The sequence below is a fragment of the Typha latifolia genome, chromosome 8, assembly GCF_019914945.1.
Source record: "Typha latifolia isolate L0001 chromosome 8, TyphaL0001v2, whole genome shotgun sequence".
Classification (NCBI taxonomy): Eukaryota; Viridiplantae; Streptophyta; class Magnoliopsida; order Poales; family Typhaceae; genus Typha; species Typha latifolia.
In genome coordinates this window covers 857,049-880,204 of record NC_133093.1, presented here as the reverse complement: position 1 = coordinate 880,204, position 23,156 = coordinate 857,049, and the positions used below count along the sequence as shown (strand labels likewise).

At 37.4% G+C, this 23,156-nt stretch overlaps 3 protein-coding genes across 4 annotated transcripts; 2 read left to right on the top strand and 1 right to left on the bottom strand.

Moving 5' to 3' along the window:
• The first annotated feature begins 98 nt into the window (after window positions 1-98).
• Window positions 99-2,572, top strand: LOC140793662 (glutaredoxin-C8). Of its 2 annotated transcripts, none has more exons than XM_073145303.1 (4): window positions 99-542; window positions 1,085-1,158; window positions 2,147-2,275; window positions 2,363-2,572. In XM_073145303.1, exons 1-4 carry the CDS (start codon window positions 235-237, stop codon window positions 2,431-2,433), a joined length of 582 nt encoding a protein of 193 aa, XP_073001404.1. In that variant the 5' UTR covers window positions 99-234; the 3' UTR covers window positions 2,434-2,572. The 2 variants fall into 2 exon arrangements, with proteins under 2 accessions (XP_073001404.1, XP_073001405.1); XM_073145304.1 differs by having other exon boundaries at window positions 141-542; window positions 2,177-2,275.
• Window positions 2,573-3,135: 563 nt separating this feature from the next.
• LOC140793661 (protein trichome birefringence-like 5) lies at window positions 3,136-7,291 on the bottom strand. Its single transcript, XM_073145301.1, has 5 exons — window positions 6,764-7,291; window positions 4,797-4,989; window positions 4,168-4,361; window positions 3,876-4,034; window positions 3,136-3,777 (listed from the first exon to the last, which is right to left on the bottom strand). The coding sequence occupies exons 1-5, from the start codon at window positions 7,180-7,182 to the stop codon at window positions 3,432-3,434; spliced, it is 1,311 nt and encodes a 436-aa protein (XP_073001402.1). The 5' UTR covers window positions 7,183-7,291; the 3' UTR covers window positions 3,136-3,431.
• A 2,994-nt stretch (window positions 7,292-10,285) lies between these two features.
• Window positions 10,286-22,430, top strand: LOC140793880 (villin-5-like). The gene is made up of 23 exons (XM_073145645.1): window positions 10,286-10,474; window positions 11,822-11,943; window positions 12,577-12,676; window positions 13,212-13,280; window positions 13,360-13,602; window positions 13,666-13,843; window positions 13,926-14,058; window positions 14,233-14,395; window positions 14,746-14,893; window positions 14,982-15,082; window positions 15,467-15,622; window positions 17,198-17,266; window positions 17,356-17,424; window positions 17,544-17,681; window positions 17,934-18,062; window positions 19,415-19,562; window positions 19,704-19,714; window positions 19,811-19,951; window positions 20,068-20,193; window positions 20,353-20,418; window positions 21,127-21,445; window positions 21,529-21,731; window positions 21,805-22,430. Exons 2-23 carry the CDS (start codon window positions 11,888-11,890, stop codon window positions 21,916-21,918), a joined length of 2,880 nt encoding a protein of 959 aa, XP_073001746.1. The 5' UTR covers window positions 10,286-10,474; window positions 11,822-11,887; the 3' UTR covers window positions 21,919-22,430.
• Window positions 22,431-23,156: the final 726 nt, after the last annotated feature.

The following is a 23,156-nucleotide window of genomic DNA, read 5'->3' as shown; positions in this document are numbered from 1 at the left end:
TATTAAGATGATAAATAAATTATTCGGATCATAAACGGACTATTATTATGTGTTGCGGGTTGTTGGATCATATTAATGATCGAATTAGGCAGATTGATTTGTTTACTTTTCGAACCCATTTAGATTAAATTTAAACTTATTTTAAAGTCTTGAGTTATCGTACTTTTATCGGGTGGATTTTTACCGTTACAAGCACGTAATCGAACTTGGGTTCAAAAGTTTGGTCCATTTGAAATGCACATAATCGAGGTAACATCCGGCCCAAAGTATCTGAATCTGATACACAAAGGGAGGAGGTCAGGAGGGAGAGGAGGACTACCGACTGCTGCTTCGATCTTTCCTCCTAATCCCCCTTCCAGATCGGTGGAGGCGACAGCGATGGCAGTCTTTGGGAGGCGGATCGGTATGGCTGCGGTGGCCCTCGTGGCGGTGGCGGCAGCTTCTCTCTTTGCTTCCTCATCTGAGGCGGCCAACAAGGTCTCCTTCGTCAAGAAGACCGTCTCCTCCCACGACATCGTCATCTTCTCCAAATCCTATTGTCCGTACGTTCTCTCTCTCTCTCTGGGTTTTAGTCGGTCCAAGTAGATCTATGCTGATTTAGTGGTGTATTAGAAATTGTGTTTTTTTTTTTTTTTTTTTTGCTGTTGATACTCGACATCGGATTCGGAATGGTGTTCTGATAGTTTGACTAATTGATTTTAATTCAGGTCATGTGCTTTTGCAACTCGTATTTATGACTTCTTGGAGGGGTTGCATGTATCAGAGTAGGAAATCACTAGAAAGATTAAATGAAGTTTATGATGTAAGCCGTGGGTTTAATTTAATATGAAATTAGGTAATTTGTTGAGTAAAATACTAAAATGGTAGAAATGGAGATGTTTTGGAGCTTTATGTGGTTCTTTTGAAATGCACTGTTGTTTATAGACAAGAATGGCTTATCTGCAACTTTAAATGCTTGTATAATTAGTTTGTACCTTGTACTTTGTCAATTCATAGCTAATCCACCCCTGTGCTATTTTTTGTCAATTCGTCAGCTAATCTTCCTTTGTAACATTCACTAAAAAAAGCTACTGTGATTGAACAGGTATTGTAAAAGAGCAAAAGCTGTTTTCAAAGAATTGAACAAAGAGCCATATGTTGTGGAGCTAGACAAGAGAGGTTTGTTTGTTACGGAATTCCGCTATATTTTTTTTTATCCCCTTCATATTTCATGTTTTATTTGCTCTTTCGCTTGGTTTTCTATTTGTAAGTGTATCAACTATCAAGGAATAAGTTGCTTAAGCTTCAAGTAATAGAAAAGTATATGATTGTTCTAATACTTATTTCTAAAGACCTAAGATAGACCTGCAGTACCTGCCTCAAGCCTATTCACCGTTCTTGATTGTTGCAGCTCTGGTATATTGGTTGTTGCTTGGGGGTTTGCATCAGAGCCAGTCCTACTATCTTATATGTTTAGTTATATCTTGTTGTATTGAATGGCCTAATGTAGGTCTCTATGTTACAGGGATAGGGAGGAGAGGTTAATAAAAGTAACAAAAAGATAAATCACTTGTGGACTATCATGGTTCAGCTAGCAGGTTACCATCTATGATAATCCAAGTGAAAATTGTTCTCAATACCTTATCACAGGTTTCTTTGCAGGCCCAAACGATATTATCTGAATTTTGAACCTGCAGCTGTGGCATCTTGTGTGTCTTATAACATGGACGACTAATTGAACTAGGACTTAAAGAAACCCTAAAATAGAAGTTGGGACCCTGAAACTTTAGAGTAAGTTGCACTTTGTTATGGAGAAGCTTGGGGCTATACTGCCCGTTGTTCTAAGTTTTTTACTTTATTGCGTATTAAGTTGAGAAATCTTACCAGTAGAATCAACTGTTAGATTAACTTCTCCAGAAGCTTCTTTTGTGTTAGATATTGATTTACTCTTCATCAGAAGGTGATTCTGATGTCAAAGTAATCTTCTCAAATCTGGCTATTAACTGTTAAGTTTCTAGTGGACTCCTTAAAATTATGCTATAGAGACTTTAACACATGTATGGAGTTTTCCTAAGTAGAGTGATCTGCCCTCCTAATATAAAGGGTCTATATATTTAAAGAGTGGCCTGAAAATTAACTGGCTTAAGCTTTTCCTTCTCTTGTGTAGATTTAATGCTCTTGTCCATTTGTACTGCAGAGGATGGTTGGGACATTCAAGATGCCTTGTCTGAAGTTGTTGGAAGGCGTACGGTCCCCCAAGTTTTCATCCATGGAAAGCACTTGGGTGGCTCTGATGGTAACCCAGCTACCCTTCCCAATTTATTTTTGTGAAAGGTATTCTCTTCAGTTTTCTTACTAACTTTTGTTTTTTATTGGATGACAGATACCGTCGAAGCATACACAAATGGCAAACTTTCGAAACTACTGAATATTGATCCAAAAGATGATCTCTAAATAGTTGCAAAGTAGTAAACTCTCTCATGATCAGGAAGAATATTTAGAAATTTGATCTTATTTAAGTGAACTGACTTGACATCAAATTCCATATTCTGCAGAAATTTTATCAATAAAAGAAGTTAAAGATTTGTAGGAATTTTGGATAGTTATGAGGTTGTAGAGTAATCATTGTTCCTATATAATTTCTCTTCATGTTGTGCATTGCATTGTGCAGATATTGGTTTTCCATGAGTAATCTTTATCTCCAAGCTTGTCTGTTCCCCTATGTTTGAGGGGAAAGAGATGGTTAGAAACTGAAGGGTAATTTATCCATCACTTCCAGTTCGCACAATGCTGGATATCTTGTGATATTCAAATACTATAGCCATTTTATCAAGAACAGTACAGAGGTAGGCCTCAATCAAGATAAACCAGTTTCTTACTCTCAAATCATCAATGCAAAGTTATACATGACTGATAAAATTAAGAGTGTTTTTTTACAGAATTGCCACTGAAAACTTTTAAGATATTTTAATTGCGATTATATTTTTTAAGATATCATAATTAAAATCTTTTGGCTCTTTTAAAATTGACGTGTTAAAAGTTAATAAAGATGAGTGTAGAAATCTTGCATAAAAAAAAAAAGCTTTGATATTGAATTAATATTTTAAAAGTTTACGGTGGCAATTATGTAAACATCCCCAAAATTAGTACAATCCATTCTAATGAATAACTGATGAGGATAAAAGCTTTGATTGATTTCAAGGTTTCTATACAATATCATGCCATTACAACAGAGACCAAATCATCTATATGGATGATTGACTTACAAAAGAAGGCAGAATATTGCACCATAGAACACTATAATTTGGCCAATTCTTCAACAAAAACACAGCCTCGTATGCATCCAGCAAATGGATTTTGTAACTTAAACGTGTGAATCCCAGATAGAGGAGATTAGAGCTGCATTGATAAGAATACCAGAACAATAGATGAACCCAACCAAGTACACAACCCTACCATCCTGCTCTCCAGGAACGTGGTGTTTGCTCTAAAACAAGGGTGGCATAGATCATCTCATTCCATGAATCTGGAACTCCAGGAAGACACCAATGGCTGCAATCCTGCCGTCGTTTAGAAACCTTCTGACCCCGTGTCGTGTTCTTACCATAAACTGAAGGATGAGCATCCTTACGGAAGTTGGTCAGCTTTGTCACGTTTAACAGAACCACTGGGAAATGCATTTCATGAATAACTTCCTCCACTATTCTCATTTTTAAAGGATAGCTATCAAGTAAAGCTCCACTGGTAATAGGACTAGTCTCCCCATTGCATGAGCCACCGGAGTCCCAGTCTCCACCTCTGATTAAAGAGGTCAAATTAGAGATAATTTTGAATCGCTAGTTTCCAGGAAATATGCCTATATTAGTATAAGAGGAATAGGAGAAATATATCGGCACCTGAAATGTGCGGTAGAGTATCCACGGTAAAAGACCAAACTTTTAGTAGGATCCACGTTTTTGTCTATCCACCTCCCCCAAGTTTTCATGGCTCTCCTATAAGCTTCAACTGCATCAAACTTCGGATAAAGAACATCACCTTCTTGATAGTAATTCTTCCTGAAAAATCAAAGCGATTTAGAATCGTGTTGTATTCGTCCGGAGGCTGCAAAATAATCAGCTACGTGATACAACCATTGATAACTAAAGAACAAAGAGAAAGGAAATGGCAAAAGCAAATAATCACATTTACCCCCTTGCTGTCTTTCCATGCGTCCACCAATGACCAGTGTTAAAGATCAGAATGTCAGCTTTCTTCCACCTATTGGCAGACTTGTCAATGCGATCTATTGAAAGAGTTGGGTTTGAGTTACCCTGTCGATTGATACGAGCCCCTTCTCGAACAAGAAAATGGGAGCGGACAAACTCTACTGTACAGTTGTAGTCCTGCACTTCAAACAAATAACTGATGAATTTTGTCCAATCGCAAATTAATGCTGCATCTAACAATAAAAGCATGCCACTTGTCAGATTTTTTGAAGTTTTTCTTGTATGTATAAGAACTAATTAAAGTTGAAGTTGGTTTTACAAGATGATAGAATGGATGGCTTGAAGAAACTAACAAATACAATAGATATGCACATCTAATTCCCGGCTCCAGATATATAAACATAAATGTCCAAATAAGAAAAGAAAGCTTCAGCGGGGAATTACAGTTCAATACTAGATAATAGGGAACTTCATTGCTATAATTTTTTACAATCAGCTATAGTATTGTAATGTTTACTTGCCAACAAGGAAGTTCAATAAAATATGAGTCAGTTTTAAAGGATCTTCTTGGTGCAGCAAGGCAAGGCAAAGTTTATTAATTGTTCATCTTACCACAAACTTGAACACGAAGTAGCCACGTCCTTTGGTTATCTTATACCCTCGTGTCTCATACATCTTAGACTTATCAGGCAACGCTTCATGTAGAAGGCACAACATTGATTCAAACTGATTCCTATTCATTGAATCCCCAACAAGCATCAACCTTTTACCTCTTAGTCGCTCCAAAAAGTCTGCTGCATTAAATCTATGAATCAAGTCAGGGGGCATTAAAAATAGTGATCTTTGATGTAAGTGATAAAAACATAATTGTGTTGGATTGAGATAAATTGGATGAAACAACTTATATGAGGAATTCAAGGTGCTAGTTTGCAGCAGAGAAAATAACGATATTGAAGAACCAACATAAGGAGATGTAAGATTAGTTCAGAACAGGAAGAGATCAAAGCTTTCAATGAGACAAGAAATCTCTCTATTCTTATAGATCTATAACAAAATTATCTGCTAGTAAGCATGAGAACCGCTACTTGCAGTACAAAGTAACAGTACTTTCTTTTCAATTGGCTAAATGGTCCAATCCACTAGTCAGAATATATGCTAAACAAAAGTAGAATATATTAACAAATGAATCTTAGACCTTAGCTTGAAAAGGACGAGGCAATATCAATAGTTTCACACATACCATATTTCTAGCCGGTCCCAAAATTTTCTTTCTTGATCTTAGTAAATTTATCTCCTCCATGCCTATGATACAGAAACAAGTTGCCTCAAGCTTTCTTTTAAGTAGTGTTACCGGAAGGAGTGAGCATTGCTGCCTAGGATAAGTTGCAAACTTGCAACATTTAAACTGTATTTGCAACATTCAAACTGAAAGCACCTAACCACTATGTTGGGTGGAACTTTTTTTCGTATTAAGTAGAGTTGTGTATTTACTTGTCATATTTCATTGGCTTGGCAGGAAGTTGAATAAGCATAAGAAAGTTGCAACTAGTAAAATAATTGCTCTACCCTTAGTATTTCTCTACCCTGCTTTCTGACAAACTAATCCTGAAAAGAAGGCCCAAAACTCTAATCAAGTGAAACAATTGCTCACAAGAAGGAAGAAGTGATTGCATCACTTTACACAATTAAGATTAGATATAATATAAGATAACAATTTTCAGAAACACCTGTATATAGGCATACTAACGTTTGGTATTTAAATTAAATGAAAAACTATCTGAATGTTCCCCATCCTGATACATTTACAATTCTAGAACTTGTTGAAATCAACTTTTTCACGATTCGAGATATTTATCTATATAATGTATAGTTTTTCATGTCGACATGATCACTGATACTCAAGCTTTTCCAACAAATCTTAAGTCAGATAAAGCATAACTCGAATATGGTGACACTCCTTATTGAATTGGGAAAATCAGATCTCAACCTGATGTCAACCTCGGCTATCTACTATGATGCAGTTTAGGCTTATCCAATCAACCTATCAAAGTTCATCCAAAAGAAGAAAGAGTTTAGTCGAAGGAAAAAACCGATAGCTCTTGATTTGGAAAATCAACACTATCTTGAGGTAGAAGTGAGCCAATGATGGTACTAGAAGATAGTACCATATCTTCTATACTTGTCATTGATCTCCAAAATTAAAAATTTTAGTTTACTATTATTTTGAGCCCATTTATTCCTCCAAGCATTCTTTAATACCCCTGATCTATAGTCCTTGATCCCCTTCCAAAGCTTCTGTTTTTTCCCCCATGCTATACATTTCAGTAGTGCCAATTAGGCTGCTTAATATTTTCTAGTGCATCCTTTGACAGCCCTTCCAGTTATGCCCCCAATAACCCAGCGCCAAACCCCACAAGATGGCAATGTAAACTAATCATTTAAGAAATGCGACATTCTAACTACCAAAACCTTTGTCAGATACTTCTCAAGTCTACCACTTGTCCATTTCCTAGAATACCGCACGAGATTAAAGAAAGATCGAACAAGAGGACAAAATTAGGGCACCGAATTATATCTACCTCGGCAGGTGGCAATCTCGAGGCTCCCATCGCCAATGGAGGTACTCGGAATCGCCTCTCCCGTTCCCCTGGCACTCGAATGCCTCGTCCACGTATGGGCACGACGCCGCCTGGTAAAGCGGGTATCTCGCGTGATCCCCCTCGTCCCTGACCCACTTCCCGTCGTAAAGGTCGCATCTTTTTCTCTCCTCCGCCTCCGGAGGCGGCGATGGAGGCGGAAGCAACATTGCGGGAGAGGGTGGCGTAGGAGGAGGGAGGACGAAGACGTCTGAGAAGAGGGCGAAGTGAGAGGAGAGAGATGATATGGCAGGGGAGAGGAGGAGGAGGAGGAGGAGGAGAAGGGAGGAGAAGAGGACGACGACGAGGAAAGCGCGGGAGTTGTTGTGGCGGGAAAGGAGGAGTGGTAAGGAGAGCGCCATTAGAGGAGTAGAGAGAGAGAGAGAGAGAGAGAGAGAGAGAGAAAGAGAGAGGTGACGGGATTCGGAAGCGGGTTTCAAAATTAGATTAGATTGAAATTAGTTCGAACGTAGACCTCAAATATCAAATATCAAATATATTTGAATTCATTATATTAAATTTAAACCTATTTTTAAAATCAAATTTGATTCGTTTAATCGATATCGAGCTGATTTGAATATTTTGACAGCCCTTCTTCAGTCAGTGGAGAGGATATGAGTTCTACGACGTCTACTTCCAGTAAGGGATATTAGAAAGAACTCATCCTAAGAAAATGAGAGATTTTTTTTAATTTGAAAAAAAATTAGAGAGGACCATTAAAGTCGCACAGATTCGGATTATAGATTTTTAAACAATATTTTTAATTAATATTTACATATTATTTTAGTTTAAAAAAAACGCAACTGAGCGAGTATACGACGTTCGTCGGCCTGTTTATAACTCAAGCTTAGCTTGGGCTCGGCTTGGCTTGAGACCCAAGCTTAAATAAATTTATAGTTTTGAATTGAATTCGAGCCAAGCCTAAGCTAGAGCTAGCTTATTCATGCTCTACTCAAAATTTTATTTGTTAATATTATATATATATATATATATATATATTATAAGTATGTATATATAACTATTAGTTTGATCTTTAATTCAAAGATAGGCTCGGCTTAAATATAGCCTCGTTTTAGGCTAAGGCTTGAGTCGGTCAAACTCGACTTGAGTTTAGCTTGAAAATATGTTTAATTTAGGCACAGACTCAACTCAAGCTCAGCTTGACTTGTGCTGAGTTGGGCCTAGAAAAAAAAAAAAACTTAGGCTTAACATTAATTTCGAGCTGAGCCTCAGATGGAGTCAGCTTTCTCAGGCCCGGTTTGTTTACACTCCTACCTCTTTGCTTTAACATATAATTAGTTATTAGCGTACAGACTTGTTGGTAATTTCATATATTTAACATGAATTTTTATTAACTTTGAGTTAAGTTTTAAGTGGGGCCCACACATTATTAATGATAGTTTAATAGTGAAATTAATTTAGCTCAAAGTGTACTTTATTGTCAAATATTTACTTAGTCAAATCCATAAAGAGAAGTGAATGAAAATTGGTTCTAAAGTGGGTATCATGGCAACGAAAAATAAAGAAAAGTAAATTTAGTACCATATTAGATATTTAATAAATATTAATATGGTATATAAATAACAAACTTTTTATGAGCTTTGGGCCCCAAAAGGGGTACCTATTTTATGGGTAAATGTTACTATGCAACTTAACTCACACGCGCGCCGTCCGGCTCAGTTCGGTTCGCACGCACGGGTCAAATCCATTTTTTAATTTTTGCCTGATATGGGTTTGGGTTCAAATCTGATTTGATTAGGGGTTGAAGTGGTGTGTCCCTTCGATGTAACTATTAATTAGTTTCAGTCTGCATAATTTAAGAGAAAAAAATTGATTCATTACTTTCCTTCTAGAGTCTAGTCTTTAAATTTGCGTCTGCATTTGAGAGAGAGTACAACACGGTTCAGATTCAATCAAGGCATTAGAAAATTGCTTAATCTGTAAGTTTATTTAATTCATTTTAATTAAATTTTCTGTGACTTTTTTGAATCAGATTATTAGCTCTAACAATGACTCACCGTAAACAACAACAACGACCAAAATAATAAAGTGAAAATATGAGAAGGGTTTGTAATGAATTTCTCCAAATATTAATTACAAGCAACTACTAAAATCTAACACCGTCATTCAAAGGGTTACTTCCCACTTTGTCTAATCCCTGTGTAGCGAGACCAAGACAACACTTGCAATTCCCTGCTCCCTTTTATTACTTTTCCGACAAATTGGCGGTCGACTCGCGCCGACATTTTATAAGCTTTTGACTGTCCTTGAGCATCTCTCGAGTCTTGACGACGATTTTAAAGTAAATAAAATGCATAAAAGTCACCGTGACACCCACTTCCACACCCAAAATCTATATCTATTTCTTCCTCTCTCTTTTTTCCTTTTCCTTCTTAAAAGCTACACTTCACACCTTATACTTTCGTGGTTTAATGTTTCACACCCTCTTTTCGAAATTGTAGGGTGCGCAATGTAATTTTTCGATATTTTCTCATTCCCTTCCTCCTGAGCGGTGTGCCGAAAACTAAGGCGTTTCGGATCCGTTACCGCCTCCCGAAGGGCGACACGCAGACCGTTCATTCCATCGGCGATCCCGCACGAATCTTAACGCACTTGGGACATCGTGCCCAAGTGACAGCGAAAGCCGCGAGAAAGCCGTATGTTTACCAGAACGGACCAATTAATATCCTACCCGCACCGGTTGGAGAGCCACTGCGATTGACCCCAACCGAATAGCTCGGGCGGACCCACGAGGGCCAGCCAATGACGCAGAAGAGAGGTCCGGGGTTTCGGTAATCGGGTCCACTAATAGGTCTCTTCGGTTCGGATCTGAAGCATTCGCTGGCCACGTGAGAGCTGCCTCTGCCGTCGGGATCGTTTCCCGCTTCCCGCACAGCCGCTCGTGCTGTCGCCCAACGTGTGGCGCACCAACTTCGTTCTCAACTAATGATTTGCTAACACGTGTCACAGAAAGGCAGTTCGCCGTTCACACCTTACAGCGAAACCATGCCGAGAAACTCTTACCGCGTTAACATAGGATTGTTGAGCAATAACTAACAAGTAAAAGGACCAAATCGCAAAAGTAGCAAGAAAGTTTGCGCCACCTACCTGTCATCTTTCCAGCCCATCACTTACTCAGCGGAGCACAACATATAAAACAAATAACACTCGAAAGAGCAAATAGGACTCCGCCACATGTACTAGATTAACATGTGTTCTTATCGCATTGCACAAGGAGGAATTCCCTACATTGGGGGACATGCGTCTTATCCCTAGTGACCCCGATGGCCGGTGGCCGACCACCTCTTTCGGGAAAATAACTTCCAAAAGAAACCCGAATTTTATGTAAATTAGAGAAGAGGGTGAATACTGTCGATAATTTTGCAGAAAAGCCCTTCCAGGAAAAAGGAGGAAGAATTTATAATTAAATTTCAGTCCATCACTGGGTCTTCTCCGTTCGCTACCATTAGCGATAAGCACGCCTCACTCTCATCATTCGCCTCCCTCGCTTTCTTTTATTCTTTTTCCCCCCCTTTTTTCTCGGGTGTGACCTTTTCCTCTCACTCCCTTCTCTTCCTTCTCCTACGAGATCGATCAATTAAGAGTTCTCCAAAGTTTCTATTCTACCCTCTCCGTTCCGCTCGAGTCCCTGAGGTGAGATTTTTTTATTTGTTTCTCGATGTTTTCCGGAATTTTTTAATCGTGCTTCGGTCGTTGGAGACGTGGGTGTCTTTAATTCGAGGGAATTGAACCAAATTAGAGTAGTTTTGGTTATTGGTCGCTCGTCCCTTGGCTCCGGGGGACCGATCTGGTTGTGGAAACGAGATGGGGAGCCCTGGGGGTGCGGCGAAGGTATGGGTGTCGATCGATGAGAGTTTCTTCTCGTGTTTGGATCCAATTTTTTGGGATTCTAGCTGATGATTGTAAAAAGATCTCATTTTGATGCGAAGGATGCTGGTTTCGATGTGAAAGGAGTCTTTTTGACTACTGATGCACGTTGTTTTCAGCTGTTGGATATGGGGATTCCTCTGGTTCTTGACATTTTAGCTAAATGATAAGAAAAAGCTTAAATCTTTGTGCATCGTGATGACCGTTGAAATCGACTGTTCCATGCATATTCTTTTTACAATTGCATCTGAGGAAATTTTGAATCGTCTGCAATTTCGTAATTCAGTATATGGGTGACAAGGATGCTTGTGGAATGCAAGAACTATCATGGAGGTTGCTGAATTTGGTTTAGTTGCCAAGCCACTTATTTTGGATTTCATCAACTCGTTTGGTTCCCTGCAGTTCGGCATTCGGTATCTAGACTGTAATCTAGCTATTTTAATGGCCATCTGATGTGTGTTTGGTGGTGTTCCTATGAGTTTCATATTCTCAGGTTGTTATGATGGTTGTCAGCAGAAAGTGATTTGTGGGAGTATACTTTGGGCATTTCTTGCCTCTGTTGGGTGGAAGCAACGTAAAATCCGTCATTGTGAAATTTCTCATATATAAGCATTGATTAGGAATGCTGCATTTCGCTATCCTTGAGACTTATGGCTGCATGCATTATCTGTGAAACAGTGTTCTTGGGTATCTAAGTAACCTTTAGATTCATGTCAAGAATTTTTCTTCTGCATCAAAGACTTTCAAAGTTCTTTTCAATCCTGACTTTGCCTTGTTTGGATAACTTACTTCAATCGTTTGAGGCAAAACATATCCTTTCTAACTCTATTTGAAAGGATATGTTTTTATCGGTTACAATATTCTTTATAACCATTTCGCATGTAGTCTTTATCGGTTACAATATTCTTCAGTTTGATGTTCTTAGTCCTGAATTATCTGATTTCTCATGCTTTTTATGGTTATGCTAGAATATTGGTTTTGTGTCCTCACAGGAGATTTAGCTCGACTCAAATGCTTTCAAATTTAATGAACTTGGCCATTTTTTATAATCTATTTCTCTATTGACTGAACTTCATACTAACTCTTCATTTGTCTATGAATGTCTTCTTGCAGCATACATTTTCTTCTCTTTTGAAAGCAAAGTCACCCAAAAGTAATTTCCAAAGGAGCAAGGGCAATATGGCTGTGTCTCTGAAGGACTTAGACTCTGCTTTTCAAGGGGCTGGACAGAAAGCGTATCCTTGTTTTGCTACTTTGCTATAGACTAGCTTGATTAGTAGTTACTAGATTGTTCTATGTATGTTGTTTGCAGACAACACTTGGTCAGAAAATATGAACTTTTACATAAATATTATGTCGGACAACTGTCTTATAGTAGCCTTTTAATTTAGACATGGATAAAAGCTTCTCAGTAGACTTCTACTGCTTGAATTATCTAACATTTATTGAGTGGATTAGTAGAAAATTTTCTGATTGAAGCTATAATCATCAAGAAAGCATCTAAAATCTAAGCATCCTGCATAAATCCAAGATAAGTAGCTTTTGATGGCTGTTAGAAATATTTCAATCATGTGCAGATTAGAGGATTTGCGCCAAAAGAGAGACAAGATTTCTAATTATTGAACTTAAAAGTATATGATAAATGCTAGTTAGAAGATTAAGAATCATGGTGAAAGTTTCCTTCTTAAACCAATCACAAAATAAGTTACATGTGTTATGCTCAATATTAGCATGAGAACAATGAAAAGTTTAAATATGTGGTAGAATGCTTCTTGTTGTTTCCCTTCTTGTGTGATCATTATTATCTTCCTTTGCCCTTGCATTACCCTGCATTATAGTGTTACAATTATAATCCTTAATTCTCTCAGTGGATTGGAGATATGGCGTATTGAAAATTTCCGCCCAGTTCCTGTGCCAAAGTCTTCTTGTGGAAAATTTTTCACTGGAGATTCATATGTAATTTTAAAGGTACCTTATTGAACTTACTATTAATATGTAAATTATTTTTCTTTGTCTAGGATTTTATTCATGAACTTATATCTTAAAATATTCATTTCGATAAATTGGGTTTGCATTTCCTGTATCATCATTTCATCAGCTTCTCAGAACCAGAATACAGTGTTCTTTTTTCTTTTCCAGTATGTTATGACGCTTTTCACTGAAGAAGAATCATAATATGCATGCTCCATTCATGTTTTGTTGTTTAATTTGATTTTTGATAAGATGACTCCTGTAGTATTATGCTGCTTCTACAAAGTACAAACTATTCTGCCAAGGTTGCAGTATTTAATTCTTGATGATAAATTGTGTTATTTCCAGCATCTCGTGACACATGCCTTTTTGTTGGCCTTGTCTATTTTTCACAATGTTAAAGTTATCATTTCCTTGAATATTAGACATGCACATAGGTAGATAAAAATGTTCATAATGCTAAGTCTCTATAGACTCAAACTTTTCTTTTATGTTACTACCTTTACATCATAGTTTCTTGTTTTTTCAACAGACATCTGCCTTAAAAAATGGTTCTCTCCGCCATGACATCCACTACTGGCTTGGTAAAGATACTAGTCAGGTCAGCTATTCATTGATACAAACACTATGTGATTGTAAATCTGCAACTTGTTACTTACCCTTAAATTAAATTCATACAGGATGAAGCTGGTACAGCTGCAATTAAAACTGTAGAATTGGATGCAGCCCTAGGGGGACGTGCTGTTCAATATCGCGAAGTACAGGGTAATGAGACTGAGAAGTTCCTTTCCTATTTCAAACCATGTATTATACCGCAGCAAGGTGGGGTGGCATCTGGTTTCAAGCATACTGAAATCAATGAGCGTGAACATGTTACACGTTTATTAGTCTGCAAAGGAAAGCATGTTGTCCATGTGAAAGAGGTATGCCATACATCAATGCTATCTTTAACTCATTTGAGTTTTCTGACTTTCTGCTTTCATCAGGTTCCTTTTGCTCGGTCGTCCCTCAATCATGATGACATATTCATTCTGGATACAGAGTCCAAGATTTTCCAATTTAATGGGTCCAACTCATCTATTCAAGAGAGGGCTAAAGCTCTTGAAGTTGTGCAGTATATTAAAGACACTTACCATGAGGGGAAATGCGAGGTTGCAGCTGTTGGTAAGTTGACTCTGTCCAAATACCTAACTGAGTGGTTTTAAGTTAAATTTCCAGACTTGATAATGTAGATTGTCTCCCACAGAGGATGGGAAATTGATGGCTGACGCTGATGCTGGTGAGTTTTGGGGTTTCTTTGGTGGCTTTGCTCCTCTACCAAGGAAGGCAATCTCTGAGGATAACGGAAAAGATGAGACCTTTACGGCAAAATTGCTCTGGTAACTCATTGTCCTGAGCTCCTATCTGGAAACTAGTTATTTAAGTTTGTCACTGGTGCATTTTTCATTCTTCTCTAAATCTTATCCAAACTCCAAAGCATACTCTGATGCTTTTTTTTAATATATATTAACCGATGCTTCTTCTTTCTGATTGCTCTTTTGTTTTCTTTATAGTGTCAATAAAGGACAAAAAGTTCCTGTTGATTCCGAAACATTAACAAGAGAGTTGCTAGAGACAGACAAGTGTTACCTGCTAGACAGTGGTGTCGAAATCTTTGTGTGGACGGGCAGAAATACATCATTAGAAGATAGAAAAAGTGCAAGTGCTGCTGCGGAAGTAAATCTCCTAATTTCTTGGTTAAAATATCTTTGTAGGACTAAATAAGATTCATGTGTAATATTTCACTCTTGTGTGAAGGATGAAAGGAGCCTAAAGATGAGGATGGTTCAATAACCTAACTTAAAGTCATCATTTTAGATTGACTGTTGTTATCCCATAAGTAGCAGGTTTATTAGATCAATAGTCTTTGTAGTCCCTTCAAGATTTTCCTCCACTAATTCAAGTAGCACTAGTGAGAAATATCTCATGGATCTGGTGGCTGGGGATTCGACATGCTCTCTGTGTTTTCTTTAGCCATTTGGTTTGTTTTGTACAGCCATATGATATTGTATCATTTTCCTTTGTAGGAATTACTTAATGAGGCTAGCCGACCAAAAGCCTATATTATCCGCATAATAGAGGGATTTGAGACTGTAATGTTTAAATCAAAGTTTGATAAATGGCCGCAAACAACTGATGTGGCTGTATCTGAGGAAGGAAGAGGCAAAGTTGCAGGTTAGTGAGTAAATTTGTGTCCTTTTCATCTCATTGAATTACATACCTTAATGATGTTTGTTGCATCTGATTTACTTTCTTTCTGCAGCACTTCTCAAACGCCAAGGATTGAACGTTAAGGGCCTTATGAAAGCTGCCCCGGTAAAAGAAGAGCCTCAACCATATATCGACTGTACAGGCAACTTACAGGTGTTTCCTTGTTCCTTTTCCTTCCATAGATATCATAAATTCATAATAGGGACAGAAGCTAGTCAGCAATTTAAAGCTTTTGCCATTTGCCTCTCCAAACTCATGTTTTCTTATACATCCTCTCAAAAATTCAGAACTGAAATTTGCCTTCATAAGTTCACATAACTTTGAAATTACCCTATAACTATTTTCATTTAAGGACCTATTTGGAAGGGGATATAAGCATTTTCACTCTGCAAAGTTTTGCAAACATGCACTTCTGGATGGGTAAATGCATACTTTCCTTCTTCATGTCTAAATGAGTAAATTCAATGCCATGGAGTCCTTTGGCCTGATTTTGCAACATGGATTATATGCTAAATCAAGTTTCTTCAAATCTCATAGGTTTGGCGAGTAAATGGCAAGGAAAAGACTCTTCTTTCATCTTCTGACCAAACGAAGTTTTATAGTGGAGACTGCTATGTTTTTCAATATACATATCCTGGAGATGATAAAGAGGAATATCTTATTGGCACTTGGTTTGGGAAGAAGAGCATCCAGGTAAATCTGTGTTCCTTTTAGCATCTTTTCTGATAGTAATACCTTGACAAGAAAATCACTTATACTTTCTAATACCCTGCTGTAGGTTATAACTAACTTGTGAACTGAGCTCAATAAATCCACATTTAGCATCTTTTTAGTAAAGTCTTGACAGGAAAGGTGTGCTTTCCAATATTCAATTGTAGATAGTAACAAATGAAGAAAGTTGGAATTTTGAAAGGGTTGCGTCATCATTATATTGATTACTTTATAAAGGAAGATTGGGATGAGTTAATGACAATGATCTACTTGTTCTTTTTAGATGATCCTATATCGGAAGCTTGAGTCTTTTGTCTTATTGTTCATTTTCTTCTTTCTCTGGTTTGCAGTGTCCGACTTTCTCGAAACAAAACATCAAGCCCATACATACTCACTAATAATTTGCAGAAAGTTGGAGAAAATTGCAGAGCATTAAATTATTATATGTCCTTATTTTTCGGATGAAATAAGTAGTTTCTTCTACGTAATTGATAGGAGATGCTCATATGGAGAACTATGTTCCAGAATTCACTGCTGGACTACTGCTAACTAGGCAACCAATAATAGCTAAGAGCCTAAAGCACCTTCTTAAATTTTAGTGTTTTTGCTCAAAAAAAGGTGTCAGTATCTTTCGCAAAAGACGTGGTGTCAAAACAAGTATATGAACATAAGCTTTCATCAAGAAGCTCTACATTGTTCTGGTCATTTGTGAAATATGTGTTATTCTTTGCATGCCATAAAACTAAGGAAAAGCCAGAAGTACTCTGTGATCCAATTATGGTAAGAGGGGGTCATGTCTGCAGCCCTGTAGGAACCCTTTTCAACATTGGATGCTCCTTTTTCTAACGCAGTGGCTGACATGCATTTGGATTTGTCCAAGTCATGTGCACCAGCAACAACTATTTGGTCTGAGCCAAGTCATCATTTATAGATGCAGAAAAGATTTTACGAACTAGCCATTAGACAGATTTGATACATATATGGAGCCATGTTATGTCTATTCAATCGGTAGGTTCTTTATTTTAGAGTGAAAAGGATGAAAGGGTTTTTTGTCAAAGATCTGAAATTGCTTAACTATAATGCATGTGTAAATCCATTTGTATAGAACTTATTCTGATAAACATCTTATTATGAGAAGGAAGATGGATGCTAGCTTTAAAAGTGGCAGCAAAAATGCTAGATCTATGTAGAAGGACAGACTTTTGCAATTGATAGATCTAGCAAAATTAACTAGATCTATAATGTATACAACCCATATTAGTTTTTAACCTGTAAAACAAAAGAAATACTAAAGAAAATGAAAGAAAAAAAAATTACCTTTTGATGGGATTTGAAAAAGAAATCTTAAATTCCTCTTTAATCTCTTTCTCCTCTTCTCCTCTCTTTCTTCTCAAACTTTAATTTTTTTAATTTGGTAAAGTGGCTGCTAAAGAGATCCATTAGACTATCCTTTACGGGTCTATATCCAAATGAAGCAGCTTCAAGCTGAATTTACACTTTTTACACATTGCATGTCCAAGCAACTAGCATGTACTAAAGCACATCTGTTGGTTACAGGAGGAGAGGACTGCATCTATCTCACTTGCTAGCAAGATTGTTGAATCTGTAAAGTCGCAGGCTGTTCAGGTAATTCATCATTTTGGTTCCTGCGCTGGACTTCACTAGATGTTTTTTAATATATATTTGTGATCTAATAGTTTCATGGTTACTTACAGGCTCGCCTTTATGAGGGAAAGGAATCAATTCAATTCTTCTCTATATTCCAGAGCTTTGTTGTATACAAGGTCAACCTTACTATCCTAGGATTGGGAGTTTATTTTCTTTTCTTTCCCAAAGATTTATGTTGTAAAATAGTTTGATTTTAGCACATCATGTTTTCTGATGTATATTTTTGTTATCGTAGGGGGGTGTCAGTTCTGGGTATAAGAACTTTGTTACTGAAAATGCCATTGATGATGATACATATTCAGAAGATGGAATTGCTCTTTTCCGAGTTCAAGGTTCAGGACCAGATAATATGCAAGCAATTCAAGTTGAACCGGTATACTGTCTGAATTTATCTTTATAATTTATTTTTAATATCACTTGATGTGTTTTACATAAGTATATAAGACCTTGTTTGTTTTGAGTTTAGGGACCCCTCTAAGTGGTTCAGGGACTCCTAAACTGGTCCAGTAACTAAATAATCGAGTTCGGAGCTTAGTCTCAAACCAAACAACGCCTAACAATTCCATCTCAGTTGATTTTGCTACGATCTAAATCTTGTGATGATTCTATATTTTACTTTGATCAGGTAGCATCATCTCTGAATTCATCTTACTGCTACATACTACATGATGGGAATACTGTCTTTACATGGTCCGGAAGCCTTAGCACCTCAGTGGACCAAGAGCTTATTGAAAGGCAGCTAGATGTGATTAAGGTCTGATAAGATCTTCCTCATTATTTGTACATATACTTTCATGAATGTTTCTTTTCAAATTATACGTTATGATTCATAGAGTTTATGCTGTCTTGGAGTCTCATTTCATACCTATAATTGTTTTGCATAATGATTTTTAGTCAACTCCTTGAACAAATTGGATGGAAAACTAGTTTTACGCACTCCTAGTTTTTACTATTGGCATGAAACTTTTGACCTTACATTCATGTCTCATTTTCTGAATAGTGCTTTAATATGTAAAATTATTAAAAGAGTCAGCACTTAATTGATTAAATGTTGCGTTCTCATATATAATCAACGATGGTCGTGCTGGTCGGCACTTATTGTGCCGGCGGTGTACCGGCACGTGGCACGAGGGATGTTGCACAACACACCTCTTAGCGGCAATCCGCTCGTCGTCGAGCTTCCGTTGCCGCCAGCGTTGCCGTCGTTCGCTGCTAGAGAGCTCTGTCGATGAAGGCGTCGTTGCATTCCATGCGGATGCCCTAGCCCTAGCCCTAGCCTAAGGAGGAAGAAGACCTCCGCAACTTAAGTCTTTATTCACCCGCCCTGATCCGCCCGAGGTCTTCTTCCTCCTCAGGCTAGGGCTAGGGCTAGGGCATCGGCATGGAATGCAGTGACGCCTTCATCCGCGGAGTTCTCCGGCACGTGAATGATAGGCACAACGACGGCAACGAAGTCGAAGAGTGAAGGTGAGTAGTCCCCCTCTTTTTCTCTCCCTCTTTGTGGCAAGATCGGTGGTCGGCAGGGTCCATGCATATAATGCATAACACTTCGGAGAAGTTAGAAAGCTGTACCTGTAATTTGTATGATAATAATTCTCTTCATTTACTTTTCCAATCTCAAGTGCTGACATGCATTAGCTTTTATTGAGAATAACCATATTTAGTTACGTTAACCACAGTTTATGTACATGGGATTATGCAGTAGTGCAATTTTCTGATGTGGCACTTACTTTAGTGCAAGGAAAATTCCCAAAGGGCGACCCCTTAGTTTCTCCTAAATTTCATTAAGTAATATATATCATCTGATATGGGCAGAAATTTCTGACATTCAGTAATGTCCAACGGTTTTCTTTTTCATTCCTTCAGAAGTTGATACATATGAAATGATGAGTGGAACCAAAGGTAGTTCTATACTTCTAGCCTACTATGAAGAAGTTTCCAAGCAGGATTTCTTGCTGAATTTGCTCCTTTTAAAATATTTTTACCCAAGTCCACATTCAAAAGCATTCGTAAAGAAATTTTGACATTTTGTAGTTTCACATACTTCGTTTGCACGGTGAGATTAATATTTTCTTACTTATTTTGGTATGTTATTTATCTATGCAGCCAAATCTGCAGTCTAAACCACAAAAAGAAGGAACAGAAACTGAGCAGTTTTGGAGTTTATTAGGAGGAAAATCTGAATACCCTAGTCATAAGATTGGGAGAGAACAAGAAAATGATCCTCACCTTTTATCTTGCACTTTCTCGAAAGGTAAGTACAAAATTTATTTTTTAGGATTTGTGGACTCATTATATGTTGGATAGCAGATATTCTCCTACATGTCTGGCTAATCTTTTGCATGCTTTGTTTTGTTGAACAAACTTGTTATGATATGCAAATGGTGCTATGAAGGCAGTCTGAAGGTGTGCATAGGAGCATCTGTCATATCCTTTTGTTTTCTATTTTTCTTCAATATATAAAGTATGAAGCTGTTATATTTTGCTATGTTGTGCTTGCAGGTCATAGAAATATTCAACTTCACTCAAGATGATCTGATGACAGAAGATATATTCATTCTGGACAGTCATTCAGACATCTTTGTCTGGATTGGACAGCAGGTGGATTCAAAGCATAGATTACAAGCTTTGAACATTGGAGAGGTATATGACATATATGATAGCTTCATAGAAAATTTTTACATTCTAGTCAATTTTCATATTTTGCTTTGTGGACATCTTTTTGGTTTATTATAGTTTTATTTTTCTACTTTCACCAGAAATTTCTTGAGCTCGATTTTCTTATGGAGAACCTATCTCGAGAAACTCCACTGTATGTTGTTACGGAAGGAAGTGAACCACCCTTCTTTACACGGTTCTTTACCTGGGACTCTGCAAAATCAGCAGTAAGTATTCATCATAAAGAAGAAGTTCTTGAAATCTTTGATCCAGAGCATTTCCAGTCAACCTTACATGTTTATCTTTGATTTTGTTCTTGTTGGTTATAATTTTACAATATAGTTTATGTATGTACCATGTGGCTCTCAAACTTCTTTTTGTTGCAGATGCACGGCAATTCATTCCAGAGGAAGCTTGCTATAGTGAAAAATGGAGGAACGCCAGCACTTGATGTAAGATGCCATATATATGAACCTAATATTAATATATTATTCATCACAATGGTAAATCATATATTTGGTTTGTAATTTTAATAGGATATATGGATAAAATTGAGAAAACATGGTGAGAGGAATTCTAAGGGATCAATTTACATCTGTTAATGCCAGAGGAAGACAAAAATACTTAAATAGTTTATAAAATTCATGCTTTATTGGCTGTGAGATAGTTGTTCATCTTGTATCGAGGTGTTTACATTGTTACTCCTATACGACTTGCCTTTTCCTTTTATTGACTAGAGAGATGGCATGCAGCTGTATTAGTTGCATTTTGTATAGGAATTCTTTGACTATTTCTTTCTTCCCTTGGTTATCAGCAAAACACTCAGGTTCCATTCTTTCCTAGAATCCACAGGCTTAACTCTGCACTATAGTAGTGTTCTTATCCAAATTTTGAAGTTTGGTAAGTTTGAAATATTTGTAAGTTTGAATTCCTGATTTAGAGATATCGACAGTAAGGGTCAAAGTTACATCCTGCTATTAGTTTTTATCAATCAGAACTGCAATATTAAATTATTTATCAACACTTTAGCTTCATTATTTTAGCATGTATGTTACTGAATATGTTCATGCATGCTCTGCTTCAAAATTTCAAATATCTTTCCTCGAAGAATGTTATTATTGGAATTACCAAACTGATTAGATTTCTGCTGTTGCTCTCAGAAACCCAAACGGAGGACACCAACATCATATGGAGGAAGGTCTAGTGTACCAGATAAATCTCAGCGCTCCCGAAGCATGTCCTTTAGCCCTGAACGTGTTCGTGTTAGAGGAAGATCTCCTGCCTTTACTGCACTGGCTGCCAACTTTGAAAATCCAAATGCCAGAAATCTTTCAACCCCTCCTCCAGTAGTCAGAAAACTTTATCCCAAATCAGTAACACCTGATTCTGCTACACTGGCACCTAAGTCAGCAGCAATTGCTGCACTTACTTCTTCTTTTGACCGGCCTGCGCAAACTCTTATACCAAAATCATTGAAAGGTATGTATGTGAGCACACTCTTCTAACAGCAAATAGATGCATCTGTAGTGGAAAAATAACCTTTTCCATTCTTTTGGTTAAAGTGAGCCCTGAGGCAAACAAACCAAAACCAGAGGCAAATGCCAAGGAGAACTCAATGAGCAGTAGAATTGAAGCTCTCACAATACAGGAAGATGTAAAGGAGGATGAGCCTGAAGACGAAGAAGGGCTCCCAACTTTCCCCTATGAACGCCTAAAAACCACGTCTACTGATCCTGTCACAGAAATTGATGTGACAAAGCGAGAGGTAAATCGTTTACCTTCTGACTCTATTACCTTGGCCTATTTTAAGAGCTAATCTTTCCTCCAAATAAATGCAGACTTATTTATCTTCATCTGAGTTTAAAGAAAAGTTTGGCATGACAAAGGAAGCTTTCTTGAAGCTACCCAAGTGGAAGCAGAGCAGGCTCAAGATGGCTCTTCAACTGTTCTAAGACTATTGGATGTTTTGAGGTTTCCATTTTGACCCTTAGCACAGACGATGGTTATGGCCTGCTTAAGTGTATGACACACCTGCTCTCTTTTAGTTAATGATGTGATTAGTCCCTGAAAGGTCAGTTTGTCTGGGTCAAGGGACCCATAAATAGATATGAGGGGGAAAAATCATTGGCTTTTTAACTGCTAATGCTCCCAAATGTTTCATATCGTCACCCATCTTAGGTCTACCATTTTTTTCCCTTGTTTTCAGCTTTTCTATTAGCTGTTGAGTTATTCTTTTCTAAGGTCACAGGTTTGGTTGTGAGCTTGCATTTTTTTTCTCCCCGGGCAATTTTCTTTGCTTAACGATTGTTTCCGAAGGTAAAAGCTTTCTCCTAGAGTATGAAGTCATATTTATGTCGTCCAGAGATTGAAAGCTATGTACAGCAGTGTAGAGCATATGTGGTTGGAAACCAGCTTGCACCTTTGGTTTGTTTGATCAATAAAGTTTGATTCTTTGTGTGTGCAACTTCCATACATCTTGGAATTATTCTCACTTGCATGTTTTGTCTGTGTGTGGCTAAAGTTCCTTTCTTGAACTTTATACCACATGATCCATCATTGATATTTCAGTACCATGATGATGTTTCATTGTCCTTAGTGATTTCCAATTCATCTGTGACATTCATCAAATGGGAGCAAAGAATTGTATGCCATGGAAATTTCCAACTGATGCCTATTCTAATATCTTTTCCTCTTCATCACAAGAAAACCAATCCAGTTTGTATTGCTAGATAAGGTTATCTACAGTTTATATTTCGCATCTTTATGTATTTTAACCTCCAAGGATTAATCCTTATGGTGATCCAAACTAATTTGCGCTAGTCAAGTAACTGTTAATAGGGCTGTAAAAAGAAAGAAATAGAGTCTGATTTGATGATGATAGAAGTAGTTTGATCAATTAGCTACTTGACAGAAAACACCAATGATAGTAGGGGTGGTTCGTCGCGCAAAATTAGTTTTGGATAGAAAAACTAACAATCTTAATTTAGTCTAGCCGTCTAGGGCATAGAGGGTTAAACCGTTTAAATTTAATGTACACACGAGGGTAAGTTAAAATCGGGCAAAACAATATATATTTGAGATCCTAACTCGCAAATTGTGAGAAATCTGTTGTTATATCTGTATTAAGGTAAATGGATATAGGATCTATTCTACTTATTGTTTGATGTATGATGTTTTTTTTTTCTGATGA